Consider the following 13,107-nt stretch of genomic DNA (forward strand, 5'->3'; position numbering starts at 1 on the left):
TTCAATTTGCTTTTTTTTTTTTTTGGTTTGGAAAAAGCTTTTTTATGTTTTGTTTTTTTTTTAACATGACGTTGAAAATGTAAATGTGGGTGTTATGTTGTTGTCTTTATATATATATATATATATATATATTAATTTGTTTTTTTTATTTTGGAAAAGGCTTTTTCATTTGTTTTTTGAAATGACATGGAAACTGCTAATTTCGGTTTCATTTTATTGATTTTTTATTTTGTTTAATTTTTTTTTGAAAAGGTTTTTCTTGTTTTTTAATTTTAAATAACGTTGACAATGCTTATTTCAGTTTCATTTTAATGTGTTTTTTTATTGTTGTTGTTGTTGTTGTTGTTTTTTATTTTATTTTTTTGTTGGAAAAGGCTTTATTATGTTGTTTTTTTTTTTTTCAAATGACCTGAAAAATGATAATTTCGGTTTTTTTTTTGTTTTTTGTTTTTGGAAAATGATTTTTTATGTTTTTTTTAAATGACGTGGAAAATGCTAATTTTTGGACGAGGCGTATTTTTGTGGTTCTTTTTTTTTTCATTTACGTTTTTGTCATTTTTTTTATTTGTATACATTAATTTGTTTTTATTTTTCAAAAATGGGTTCTCATGTGTTTTATTTTTTTTTAAATTACATGGCAAATGCTAATTTCTGGTTTTAATTTTAATTTTTTTGTGTGGATGAGGCGTATTTTTGTGGTTCTTTTTTTTTTTAATTTACGTTTTTGTCATTTTTATTTTTATTTGCATACATTAATTTGTTTTTATTTGTGGTTTTTCATGTGGGGGTAGTTTGGTAAATTTACCTCGAAGTGGGTTGTTGCCAATCAATTGCAGTGGCTTTTGTCTCCATTTGGCTACTTTAGCCTCTTTTGTCCTGTAGTGGCTAAAATAGCCCCAATTTGCATTGCCAAACGGACCCTTATTATATCAAAATAATGTTATCATGTCACATGTTCCTTATGGAATCAATATGTTAAATATATAAATGAAGTTTGAGCTGGTAAGATTGCAGATTGCACCTCTATGATAGACATTTGTAATAAAAAGCTGATAGGTGGAGAAAATGCTTGATATGCATATTGCATCAAAAATCTCCCAAAGAAGATAACACTTGGATTAGAAGTTTGCAGCCCTTTTTTATTTTTCCATTTTCCTTTTCTTTCTCTTGTTTCTGTAGTTGTTCAGGTATCTTACAGGGATTCCTGTTCGCATTTGACTTATTATCTTTTATTCTTCCTGCTTATTAGTTATTCACTTGCCTAGAAGGAGTCTGCTTTTATCAAAGAAAGATACTAAAACCTATCTTTATCAATCAATCTTGCTCATCTCAAAGATGCGGTATCACATCCAATTTGGGCTTTTATACATGCTGCCTTCAGCAAGAATTCTATGTAAGTTTGTTTCCAGCATTATGTTAAGAGTTCCATCCTTGCTTTAGTTTTATTTCTTATCAATTATTTTCATGCATTTTTTGTCTTTATTTTTTCGGCAGTCCATTTTTCTGGTACTCTATAAGTTCTATCCTGACTACTTTAGTTTTATTTCTAGTCAATCATTTCTATGCATTGTAAACTTTTGGACATAACTGTGCAACCTCCTAACTGCTCTGAGTAGAATTGATATTGTATACTTTTGGACATCCCTAAAATCACAAAAAATTTGTAACTCCATTATAATTACTAAAAATGTAGTTGCTAAATATACCTTAAAAACAACAGCTAGAGAAGAGAGAACAATAGAATAATTACTATCATACTTCAATTTAGTGTTATTTAGTCACTAGGAGAGAATTAGAACATCATATCAATTCTGTAAAAGTCAGAATTGATAGAGAGAAAATAAAGGTCAATCCATTTCCCAAAACCCTTTTAACTACCAAATGATAGTAATTATTCTACTGTTCTCTCTTCTCTAGCTGTTGTTTTTAAGGTATATTTAGCAACTACATTTTTAGTAATTATAATGGAGTTACAATTTTTTTGTGATTTTAGGGATGTCCAAAAGTATACAATATCAATTCTACTCAGAGCAGTTAGGAGGTTGCACAGTTATGTCCAAAAGTTTACAATGCATAGAAATGATTGACTAGAAATAAAACTAAAGTAGTCAGGATAGAACTAATAGAGTACCAGAAAAATGGACTGCCGAAAAAATAAAGACAAAAAATGCATGAAAATAATTGATAAGAAATAAAACTAAAGCAAGGATGGAACTCTTAACATAATGCTGGAAACAAACTTACATAGAATTCTTGCTGAAGGCAGCACGTATAAAAGCCCAAATTGGATGTGATACCGCATCTTTGAGATGAGCAAGATTGATTGATAAAGATAGGTTTTAGTATCTTTCTTTGATAAAAGCAGACTCCTTCTAGGCAAGTGAATAACTAATAAGCAGGAAGAATAAAAGATAATAAGTCAAATGCGAACAGGAATCCCTGTAAGGTACCTGAACAACTACAGAAACAAGAGAAAGAAAAGGAAAATGGAAAAATAAAAAAAGGCTGCAAACTTGTAATCCAAGTGTTATCTTCTTTGGGAGATTTTTTATGCAATATGCATATCAAGCTTTTTCTCCACCTATCAGCTTTTTATTACAAATGTCTATCACAGAGGTGCAATCTGCAATCTTACCAGCTCAAACTTCATTTATATATTTAACATATTGATTCCATAAGGAACATGTGACATGATAACATTATTTTGATATAATAAGGGTCCGTTTGGCAATGCAAATTGGGGCTATTTTAGCCACTACAGGACAAAAGAGGCTAAAGTAGCCAAATGGAGACAAAAGCCACTGCAATTGATTGGCAACAACCCACTTCGAGGTAAATTTACCAAACTACCCCCACATGAAAAACCACAAATAAAAACAAATTAATGTATGCAAATAAAAATAAAAATGACAAAAACATAAATTAAAAAAAAAAGAACCACAAAAATACGCCTCATCCACACAAAAAAAAATTAAAATTAAAACCAGAAATTAGCATTTGCCATGTAATTTAAAAAAAAAATAAAACACATGAAAACCCTTTTTTGAAAAATAAAAACAAATTAATGTATACAAATAAAAAAAAATGACAAAAACGTAAATGAAAAAAAAAGAACCACAAAAATACGCCTCGTCCAAAAATTAGCATTTTCCATGTCATTTAAAAAAAAACATAAAAAATCATTTTCCAAAAACAAAAAACAAAAAAAAAACCGAAATTATCATTTTTCAGGTCATTTAAAAAAAAAAAACATCATAAAGCCATTTCCAACAAAAAAATAAAATAAAAAACAACAACAACAACAATAAAAAAACACATTAAAATGAAACTGAAATAAGCATTGTCAACGTCATTTAAAATTAAAAAAACAGGAAAAACCTTTTCAAAAAAAAATTAAACAAAATAAAAAATCAATAAAATGAAACCGAAATTAGCAGTTTCCACGTCATTTCAAAAAACAAATGAAAAAGCCTTTTCCAAAATAAAAAAAACAAATTAATATATATATATATATATATATATATAAAGACAACGACATAACACCCACATTTACATTTTCAACGTCATGTTAAAAAAAAAAACAAAACATAAAAAAGCTTTTTCCAAACCCAAAAAAAAAAAAAAAAAAGCAAATTGAAAACAATAAAAAAAAAAATGACAAAAACGTAAATGAAAAAAAAAAGAACCAAAAAATACGCCTCATCCAACCAAATAAATAAATAAATAAATTTAAAAACAGAAATTAGCAGTTGCCACGTAATTTTAAAATAAATAAAACAAATAAAAAACCATTTTTGAAAAATAAAAACAAATTAATGTATACAAATAAAAATAAAAATGAGAAAAACGTAAATTAACAAAAAAAAAAGAACATCAAAAATATGCCATATCCAGCCAAAACAAATAAATAAATAAATTTAAAAACAGAAATTAGCAGTTGCCGCGTAATTTTAAAATCAATAAGACACATGAAAAACTATTTTTGAAAAATAAAAAAAAATTAATGTATACAAATAAAAATAAAAATGAGAAAAACGTAAATTAAAAAAAAAACATCAGAAATACGCCTCATTCAAAAAAAAATTAAAAATAGAAATTACCATTTGCCACGTAATTTACAAATAAATAAAACACATGAAAATCCATTTTTGAAAAATAAAAACAAATTATTGTGTACCAATAAAAATAAATAAGACAAAAACGTAAATTAAAGAAAAAGAACAAATTAATGTATACAAAAAGAAAAATGACAAAAACATAAATTAAAAAAAAAATCATAAAAACACGCCTAATCCCCCTTCCAAAAAAAAAAAAAAAATCCGCACCAATGACGCTGACGTGGAGGATGTATGGCAAGTAGTAAAAATATAAAAAATCACTTCAAGGGCAGTTTGGTCATTCACCATGAAGACACTTCACCAAAAAGCTAAAAGTCAAAAAAGTCAAAAAAATCTTCCTAAATTAGGCTTTTTAGCCTCAGGCTAAAATAGTCAAAAAAGTCAAAAAGTCAACCCACTATAGACGTCCCCGAACGCCCCGAGAGGACGAGGTCCCGTTCTGTTCGTTATTGGGCTCGCTGCAGTTCAGGACTCTCAAATTGTCACGGTTCTTAATCTGAACCAAAGAGTCCAAATCCGGCAAATCGTTTTGAGAAACAGATTTTTGAAAAGAAGTGCCAAACATGGACTGCTTTGCCAGATACAGAGTCGCCACCTAAATATTTTTTAAGGGGGAATTTAGGAAACCCTGACTCGGTGCCAAAGGCCACGTGTCCGTCATCACCAAAGTTGTCTCGGCTCGGGAACTTGGGTACGATTGGGGAATGTCAGCTATGAGCACCCCCTCTCGCCCGATCCGAAGATCGGCCTCTACTAACCGTGATCTCCGTTTTTGAAAACGTTATGTGTTCTTATCCCAATTATTAGCCTAGAATTACTATGTTATGCGCACAGCACAAAAGTATAGACTAGATTGCCTAATTTGGGAATAAGCATTGCATATCCGTTTGTTTTGGAAAAATGTTTTGGAATTTGCTACTCGCAAGTAGGCTAAAACACGGATTTCGATGAGCTATTCCAACTCAGACAATCCAACCTTCACCCACAGGCATTCAAGCAGTTATATCACATAAGCAGCTAGCCTCATGGTAATCATGCTATCATGGCAACACTCACACGCATGCAAGGATGCTAAAGCATAAATACTTACATCGTACTCCGTGCCAAAACAAAGAACTCGTTAGCAATCAATGCATGATCCAAGTCCATGTTTAAATGTCTAATGCAACGCATACGGAATGTCACTAGAGTAGGCTCGGCTATCCTATGAATGACATGTGAAAATGTACAAGTAGCATGTATTCAAGTTAGATTTGAAATACTAATGCAGTTAGCATGATGCGCCGAGCCCGGTGCATGCAATACTGATGAATGATGCACGCATGCATAGCATAAGGTATGCTAAATTAAACATGACCTATTACTAACCATCAAAGCAGGAAAGTAAAAGGGAGAAAGAAGTGGGGGTTGGAAGACATGCACACACTCACCCACACTTATTACAAATTCGCCCTCGCTCGGAGGGACCAAAAGAATAATACAATTCGAATAATGAATTAACTATCCTAACTAATTAATTATTACAGACCAACTAAATTAATTAATCAAATTAAATTAACTTAAGAAAGCAAGAAAAAGGGCCTCGGGAAGAGGGCTAAATGCACTCGTGCTCGGGTCTTGCTCGGAAGTCCACTGCCATGCGTAGGCTGCCTCTGCTTTCCCTGCTCTGCCCCTCTGAAAACTGCCAAAGTCTCAGAATTGCTTCCCTGGACATTGGGAGACACCACCGGCTAAGGAGAATGGCCACCGGCAGTAAGATGTGATCATCGGCTGTTGATGAAGCTATCGGCCACGGATTTATGGTCGGTCGGCACTGAACACTGCCGGTCGGCCAATAATGTCTGCAGAACCTGCAATTGACAGCAGCAGAGGGCAAGGCACAGCATGGCAATGCATTTCAAGCAATGTATGCACCAACCATATCCCTTATCATGTTTATGACTCAAAGGGACATGGTCCTTGGTTCTCGGACCATCAAGCGCGCATTTCAATGCGTGATAGCCCAAGAGACCAAGTTGTGCATTTTTCATTTCAAATGTAATGCAATGCACATAGTCAAACCAAGGGGCTTCTACCTCTATCATGACTCACTTCAAGAGATGAGGCAATGCATGCACAATGCAATGCAACCTAGGCATGCGAGCTAAGGATGCAACATGGCAATGCAACGTGCACATGCAAGTATGCAAGCAACCATGCGAGGTGAGCATGCAAACAAGCAAAGAGATGGACTTAAACATGATTAGGCAATTCTCAAACAAGCCAAAATCAGTGGCCAAAGTGCTCAAACATGGAGGTCAACACACGCACACACATGCACATGTTAAAGGGCCAATACTTAAGCACAAAAGGGCAACTCTCAAGCACACTCAAGAGGATGCAAACATGGACAATTAGCATGTAAATTAAGCTTTGAAAATCATGCAAGAACATGGTGCCAAACCAACCTAAACAATGCAATCAAGGTATGCAAGCAAAGTCCAAGATTCAAAGCAAGCTAAAGGGGTATTGAATCACACTTAACAAGACCAAACATGGAATGAATTTAATGACCCAAAACAGAGTTTTAGCACATAAAACAAAGCCCAAAAGATTACTTAGATGGCATCTAAATGACTTGAATTCAAAAGCATGCACAATGACCAAAACATGGAGCATGCAACACAAGCCTTTGACACATCAAAGGGACCATGAAATACAAGCATACAAGCATACCAAGTGGACTGAAATGACATGGAAAATGGTCCCAACCCGCTAAATCAAAGCAAGTAATGCATGTTATACACTCACACCCTTAAGGCCAACAAGCCAAAATGCAAAGGGGCTATACAATGCATGCCAAAGTCGACCCAAATAACTAAGGACAGACCTTAATCATGGCAAAATAAACATGAAAGCTTCACAAAGCTAGGCCTAAAGCATGCTTGAACAAGGGTTAAAACCTAGATGCATGTTAAGGCAACAAAATGGCATTACAAGGCATGTATGCTAAGCAAGCATGGTGTACCAAAACCAACTTAAAACAATGCTATTTCATGGTAAAATAAGCATAAATAACAATTAAGGCATGGTCAACAAGAGCCTAAGCTAGGTGCTCCCTCAAGAGGCAAAAATGGTCATTTTCAAGGACAACAAGGAGAGGGGGTGGCCCTCTCCTTCTTGGGACCTCAAGGCACCATCCTTACCACTGAAATCCCTCAAGATTTCAGTGGTGAGGAGGCCCAAACACCAAAGTCCCGGAGCTCACACAAAATAGCACAAAACAAGGGCCAAACAAGGCTTAAGAGGGGTCAAACAACCCCAAAGCTTAAAACACTCTTAACAAACTATTTAGAGGCCTTAAAAACAGAACTTTTATGTATTCTATGCAAAGCCAAAAAACAGTTGCAAGATAGGTAAAAGTAGTGTGCAAAAATGGGGTAAAAAAGACTAGTTTCTTACCCTCGAAGTCCTCCTTCACAAATGATGATCTTGTTGCCTCCTTGAGCTCAAATCCAGTCAAGAACACCAAGAACAACCCTCTGGTCCCTCAACAACCAAGAGAAGGTGTAACACTATGTGTTTGTGTACAATAGTATGGACAAACACACACTAGACACACACAAGAGAGAGATATAGAGATAGGAAATATGTATCAACCCTAACCCTAATCCAGAGCTCCCTCTGAAATTTTTTGTAACCCTAATGCCAAAAGAGGAGCCCTCTTCTTATAGGCAACTCCCTCTTGTAAGGCTTCCAAAACAAGCCATCCAAGAGGGAAATCCCTCCATACACGTGTATAGAGGGGAACAGAGTGGGTGCCAGCTATCACAGCTGGCACAAAATATCTACTAAAAGTAGATGAACAGTGATCGGTCATTCAAAATTGCCATTTTGGCAAAATAAATGGCCGACCGACAACAAAGAGTGCCGACCGGCAATATATATTACCGATGGCATAAAATCACTGGCCGGTGGCCTCAAGCCATGGCCGGTGATGTGTGGGGATGCCTCACAAGGCATTCTCTGCCCCTCCAAGGCAAAACACAAGTGTTTGGTGCAAAACCAGACACAACACGGTCGAGTCGAGAGATCCTGAGGCAAGGCGCGCAACCGAGACCTCCGGGAACTCAAGACGAACACAAACAAGGGTAATCACCAAGTGTTCCAATGGTGACGTCCAAGTCTTGAGGACGGTCAAAAATGGGGTGTCTACAGTTGCCCCTCTTTGACAGAACTTGAAAGTCATAACAATGACGGGAGTGAATGTCAAAGCCCGGAGACGACCCATTTTTGACAAGGTCGAAGACTTAGACAAACATGCAAGACAAGCAAGATATGCTCCCGAAGGCAGGGGCAAAATGCAAGACAATGCACAAAGCCGAACATAACTTATGATCATGCAAAGAAAGCTGTAATCAAGCACACATGCGACAGTTTTAAGCTAGCATACACCAATGCAACTACATTACAAATGCAGAAAGGATGTAAGAGAATTATGCAATTCTCGATACGTCTCACTCGGAGGATACAATACCTGTGCGGTTCGTCTGGTTGCACCAGCCTCAAATGAACCGTACATACAATATCATGCCTGAAAAGAAAGCAAACTTAACCGGTACAATATCGTTAGCAACATGCATAACATGCATAACATGCAAAATGAATGCAAAATGATATGCAATATATACAAAACTATGTATAAACAATGCAAATGAAAATGCAATGCAATTGAAACAATGCAAACTATATGCAAAGCAATTGAATCATGATCCAATCATGAGCGGTTCAAAACTACACAAATGTCAAATAGATTGATGGAGGTAACAAGTCCGTCTACCATAGAACGGTCAACAGAACTATGAGTAATGTAGACGGACACAAGAACAAGTATTGGGGGGGATGACAAAGGTGAGGAAACGACCCGCTGGGGAAAGGACTACGATCCTAATGCTGGATGCAACAATTACACTACAATGTAATATATAATGAAAATGCTAGGGAAATGGCAATGGATATGGCACGCGGGCCAAACCAAATCTTGCCTAGGCAAAGCATGTACGCATACAAGCCACGTCTAACATAGAACGGTCCACTGAACTATGCTTCGACACGAGAAGTATGGGCACATACCGGAATGAATCCAGTTTACATGGCTAAAGAAAAAAAAAATTGTGGGAAAAAAAGAAATCTTTGACACCAAATGAAAATCAATTAAGAAAAGAATCAAACAAAATTTCTTCACAAGAACTTCCACTTCAACTCTAAAGAAGAATGGCATGAAATAATCATTCATTAAACTGTACTCTTATTACCGCATAAATGGTAATACAGTTAAAGGAAAGTGAGCCATATGATCACATTGTTTGTAATCAGTGAAATTAATAAAAATCCATTTAGATTGAGACCCAAACCCAAACAAAACAAAACTAGACATCAAATTAAACTTTTTCAATTAACCTAGCATCAAATTAAACAAATTGAACTAGACATCAAATTAAGTTTGGCTGAGTTGAACTGGGTTTTTCTAACAAACATCCAAAGAATCTACTAACTATTTCTTTTTGGCAGATCAACAATAATTATTGATTTATTTTCTAATGGTGTGTTTTCTCAAGAAACAAACGGAGATTATCGAAATTTTCAATTACAAAAATAAATAAAATAATGAAGGAGCAGTAGATCAAGCCTTTATATGATCATTACAAGTAAATCAAACGAAAATATAAAGGGGGAAAAAGAAAGTTGGGTTTAATTAGGGTTTAGTTTGACCTTCCAAAAGATCCATGAGGTGGCGTGAAGAGCTCTAATGCAGCAAATCGGTGAGATTCCGAGATGGGATGAAATATCATAGGTTCGTATACAAATATTACAGATAGTATTAGAACCAGAAATCCCAAATTTCTGGCCATTCCCTGGGGAAAATGAAAACAAACAAGGATCAAGAGAATTTGAGACTGGAAATTTTCAACTGATTATATATATGTAATCAACCATAGACAAGCATGTTGTAAACTGATTATATTTCAACTTTGGTGGCGACATATTTCCTTCATACAGGGTATGCTATCTATTTGGATTTTTTTGAGTTGAATTCAATAAATATATTGGAATGCATCAAATGTTGGATCCTGTTCCCTATTTACTAGTGTTGTATATACGAGTCATTTTCTCCATGACTCCATCTCCATGTTATTATTTCTACGCCAAATGCACCAAATCTTTGCCTATTCTTTTTTTTTTTTTTTGGTATATAATATTTAAGTTCAATAGACCACACAAGAGGTACACAACTATTGTGGGAGACACACACCTCAACATATAACAATACCTTTGTGTAGCGAGAAAGAGATGGACCATCCTTCGCAAGGCCAGAAAAAAAGAAATATGGAGGAGAAGAATGAGAAGATGAAGAAAGTGAAGAAGATGAAAATACATTTCCCATAATTGTAGAAAGTCCATTATTCAGTTGCTTGAGAAGATGAGAATAGTTTGGCTACTCAAGTAACAAAACTACTATCAAAAGACAACAATGACTTAAAAATAACAGTAATAATAATAAGAAAATGAATAATAAATCTTTACCACGGTGGTCCTATTTGCCTCATCCATCAATGATGCACCAGCAAGCATTTCTTTAATGTCAATTCCCTGAAATAAGAATCTATTGTAAATAATTATGGATACTTTCCGATGTAGCAAAAAAAAAGACAATGTAATTATGGAAGCAACAGACCTTGAGAACAAAATCTGTAATCAAACTAGTTTCTTGGCCAGACACAGTTGTGGCTTTCATGAACGCATCGATCTCAGGGTCGGGCTTAATACCCGATTCTTTCTCTCGTCTTGAAAGCTCTACTATCATTTCATACCTCGTTCCAACTCCCAAGCAACGTCCTGAGAAATCTAATGTCTCGCGAACAGTCATTTCACCATAGTGAAGATCGTGCTGGACGATATAAACACTCGTTCTCTGAGGAACAAATTCCTTAAACTCTCTACCACAGTCGGTGACTTTTCCAGATATCTGTCCACAATTCCAATATAATCAAATTATCAATATGTTGAAAAAATACCGTGTAGGAAAAGAAATACATGGAACGAAATAGAAAATTGGGGAGAGAAACGAATGGGAGAATTTAGAGAGCATGACAAACCTTTAGATTGTCATCAGATTTCCCTGCGAGTGCCTTTAGTAGTGTCGTCTTTCCAGAGCCAGGTGGCCCAAGAAACGGTGTCATCCTAACAAACAAAAAAATAATCGTTTAATGACTGAAGGATATTTGAGAAAATGTCTAGTTGGTTGTGTTTTAGTTTTTTGTTTTCTATTTTCATTTTCTTGAAAGTATAGAAACTTGTTTGGCGAAAAATCTTTTCATAAATTTTTTTTAGAAACAACCCCCTTTCTAGAAAAATTTCAAAAACTGTTTTAGCACAAAATGAAAACTATAGGTGTTTTGAACTTTATATTGTATTCATTTCTAAAATCACAAAGAAAAAAAATAAAATGAAGGCATTCGGATTATATTTTTGGAGACCAAAACTTTCTATTTTCCAGCAGATCAATCAATCAAGTAGCATTCATCTAAAATTGAGGAATTCATGAACCAACCTGGATGGTTTTATGATTCCATTGATATCGTGAAGTATCTTGATAACCCTTTTCTTAGATCGAGAAAGCCCAACCATTCTAATGATTCCCTACTCACATTACAATTCAACATAAAGAGAGCATATAGCGATCCCGGTTTTCCTTTTTGTATTTGTTGTACTCCAGAACTTTGGTTCCTTGGAGTTGGTAGTTGTGTATCTTGTTGTTGTCCTTTAATTCCCTTTGTTTGAATTTTAGGATGTGTTGGGCATGTTTTGAGCAGGTAGGTTGAGTCTTGATATCAAGTGTTGTTGCCTAGAGTTTTGGTGTTACGCTCGAGCGGGCCATTCTGCGCTCAAGTAGAGTTTGCTTTTGGTTGACCGCTCGAGCGGGACATTCTGCGCTCGAGCGGAGTTTACACACTCCCAGTATTTCGTGCCTCTGCCAAACTTCTGCAGGTGTGTTTTTCACGCTCGAGCGAGTTTTCTTACGTTCGAGCGGGTTGTGCTCGAGCGGACCTATTGGCGCTCAAGCGGGTAGTGTTTTGTCTGTGAAAGTTCTGGGAGAGAGAAATCTACGCTCGAGCGGACTGGTTTTCGCGCTTGAGCGGATGTGCTTTATCTCTGTGTCTTGGCGCTCGAGCGGGCCTTCTTACGCTCGAGCGGACCATGCTTTTTGTTCTTGATGCTCGAGCGTTGTGTTTTCCGCTCGAGCGGACCTGTTGTATATCAGATAGCAGTTGGGCATTTTTGAATCACTTTTCACTTTTCTCTCTCTAACTTTCCCAAAATCGATTTTGAGAGCTCCTCTCTCTAGAAACTCCCTTCTCTCTAGGGTTTGATCTAGATAGAGTGCTTTCTTTCCCTTCGGCCTTTGTAAAAGTTGTGTTGATCGTCAAGGGCGTCGTTTTGATCTGAAAAGTTTGGAGTTTGGAGCACTTTGGTTTTGGTCTCTTCTCCATTTGAGCTCTAACTTCGAGGTAGGGATATCCTACTCCTTCTCATGAGTTTTGTCTTTGAATTTTAGCATTTTGATGAGTTGGGGTTTGTTGGGTAATTTTGAGAAAGTTTGGGCCTTTGTGTAATTTTACAAAAGTTGGGGTTTTGTTTATATAAACTTATATGCATGTTTGGCATAGAGAAATGAGATCAATATTGGATTATTGGTGAAAATGGAACCTTAGGGTTGTGATGTTAATTATGGGAAATGCTCTAATTACATTGATAAATTAATTGGTATAATTAATTTGAAGAAAAGAGGAATTAAATTGAGAATGTTGGAATTGGATGTGTATGGGATTAAAGGGTGTAGTTAGATTCGTTCATCGCTCACCCGTTTGGTGCATTTATTTTCAGTATAGAAATAACTGCTTTGGGCTATCGGTGGAGGATAGTCTTGATTGTTGTAGACACTGCATGA

General features: G+C 35.5%; 1 protein-coding gene across 1 annotated transcript; it reads right to left on the reverse strand.

The window, feature by feature from the left end:
* Positions 1 to 1,989: 1,989 nt before the first annotated feature.
* LOC145816090 (pleiotropic drug resistance protein 2-like) lies at positions 1,990 to 11,786 on the reverse strand. Its single transcript, XM_082912333.1, has 6 exons — positions 11,710 to 11,786; positions 11,255 to 11,339; positions 10,834 to 11,124; positions 10,683 to 10,748; positions 9,870 to 10,012; positions 1,990 to 2,388 (listed from the first exon to the last, which is right to left on the reverse strand). The coding sequence occupies exons 1-6, from the start codon at positions 11,784 to 11,786 to the stop codon at positions 2,373 to 2,375; spliced, it is 678 nt and encodes a 225-aa protein (XP_082768459.1). The 3' UTR covers positions 1,990 to 2,372.
* Positions 11,787 to 13,107: the final 1,321 nt, after the last annotated feature.

This window comes from Camellia sinensis, unplaced genomic scaffold, assembly GCF_055761805.1.
Source record: "Camellia sinensis isolate YWXY unplaced genomic scaffold, ASM5576180v1 Unanchor3, whole genome shotgun sequence".
In the NCBI taxonomy this organism is placed as follows: domain Eukaryota; kingdom Viridiplantae; phylum Streptophyta; class Magnoliopsida; order Ericales; family Theaceae; genus Camellia; species Camellia sinensis.

Coding starts and splice junctions, on each gene's coding strand:
- LOC145816090 (XM_082912333.1), bottom strand. CDS start 11,786: ATGGTTGGGCTTTCTCGATCTAAGAAAAGGGTTATCAAGATACTTCAC. Junction 11,125..11,254: donor AATCTGATGACAATCTAAAG/GTTTGTCATGCT, acceptor AATTGTGGACAG/ATATCTGGAAAAGTCACCGA. Junction 10,013..10,682: donor AGGCAAATAGGACCACCGTG/GTAAAGATTTAT, acceptor CATTTTCCCCAG/GGAATGGCCAGAAATTTGGG.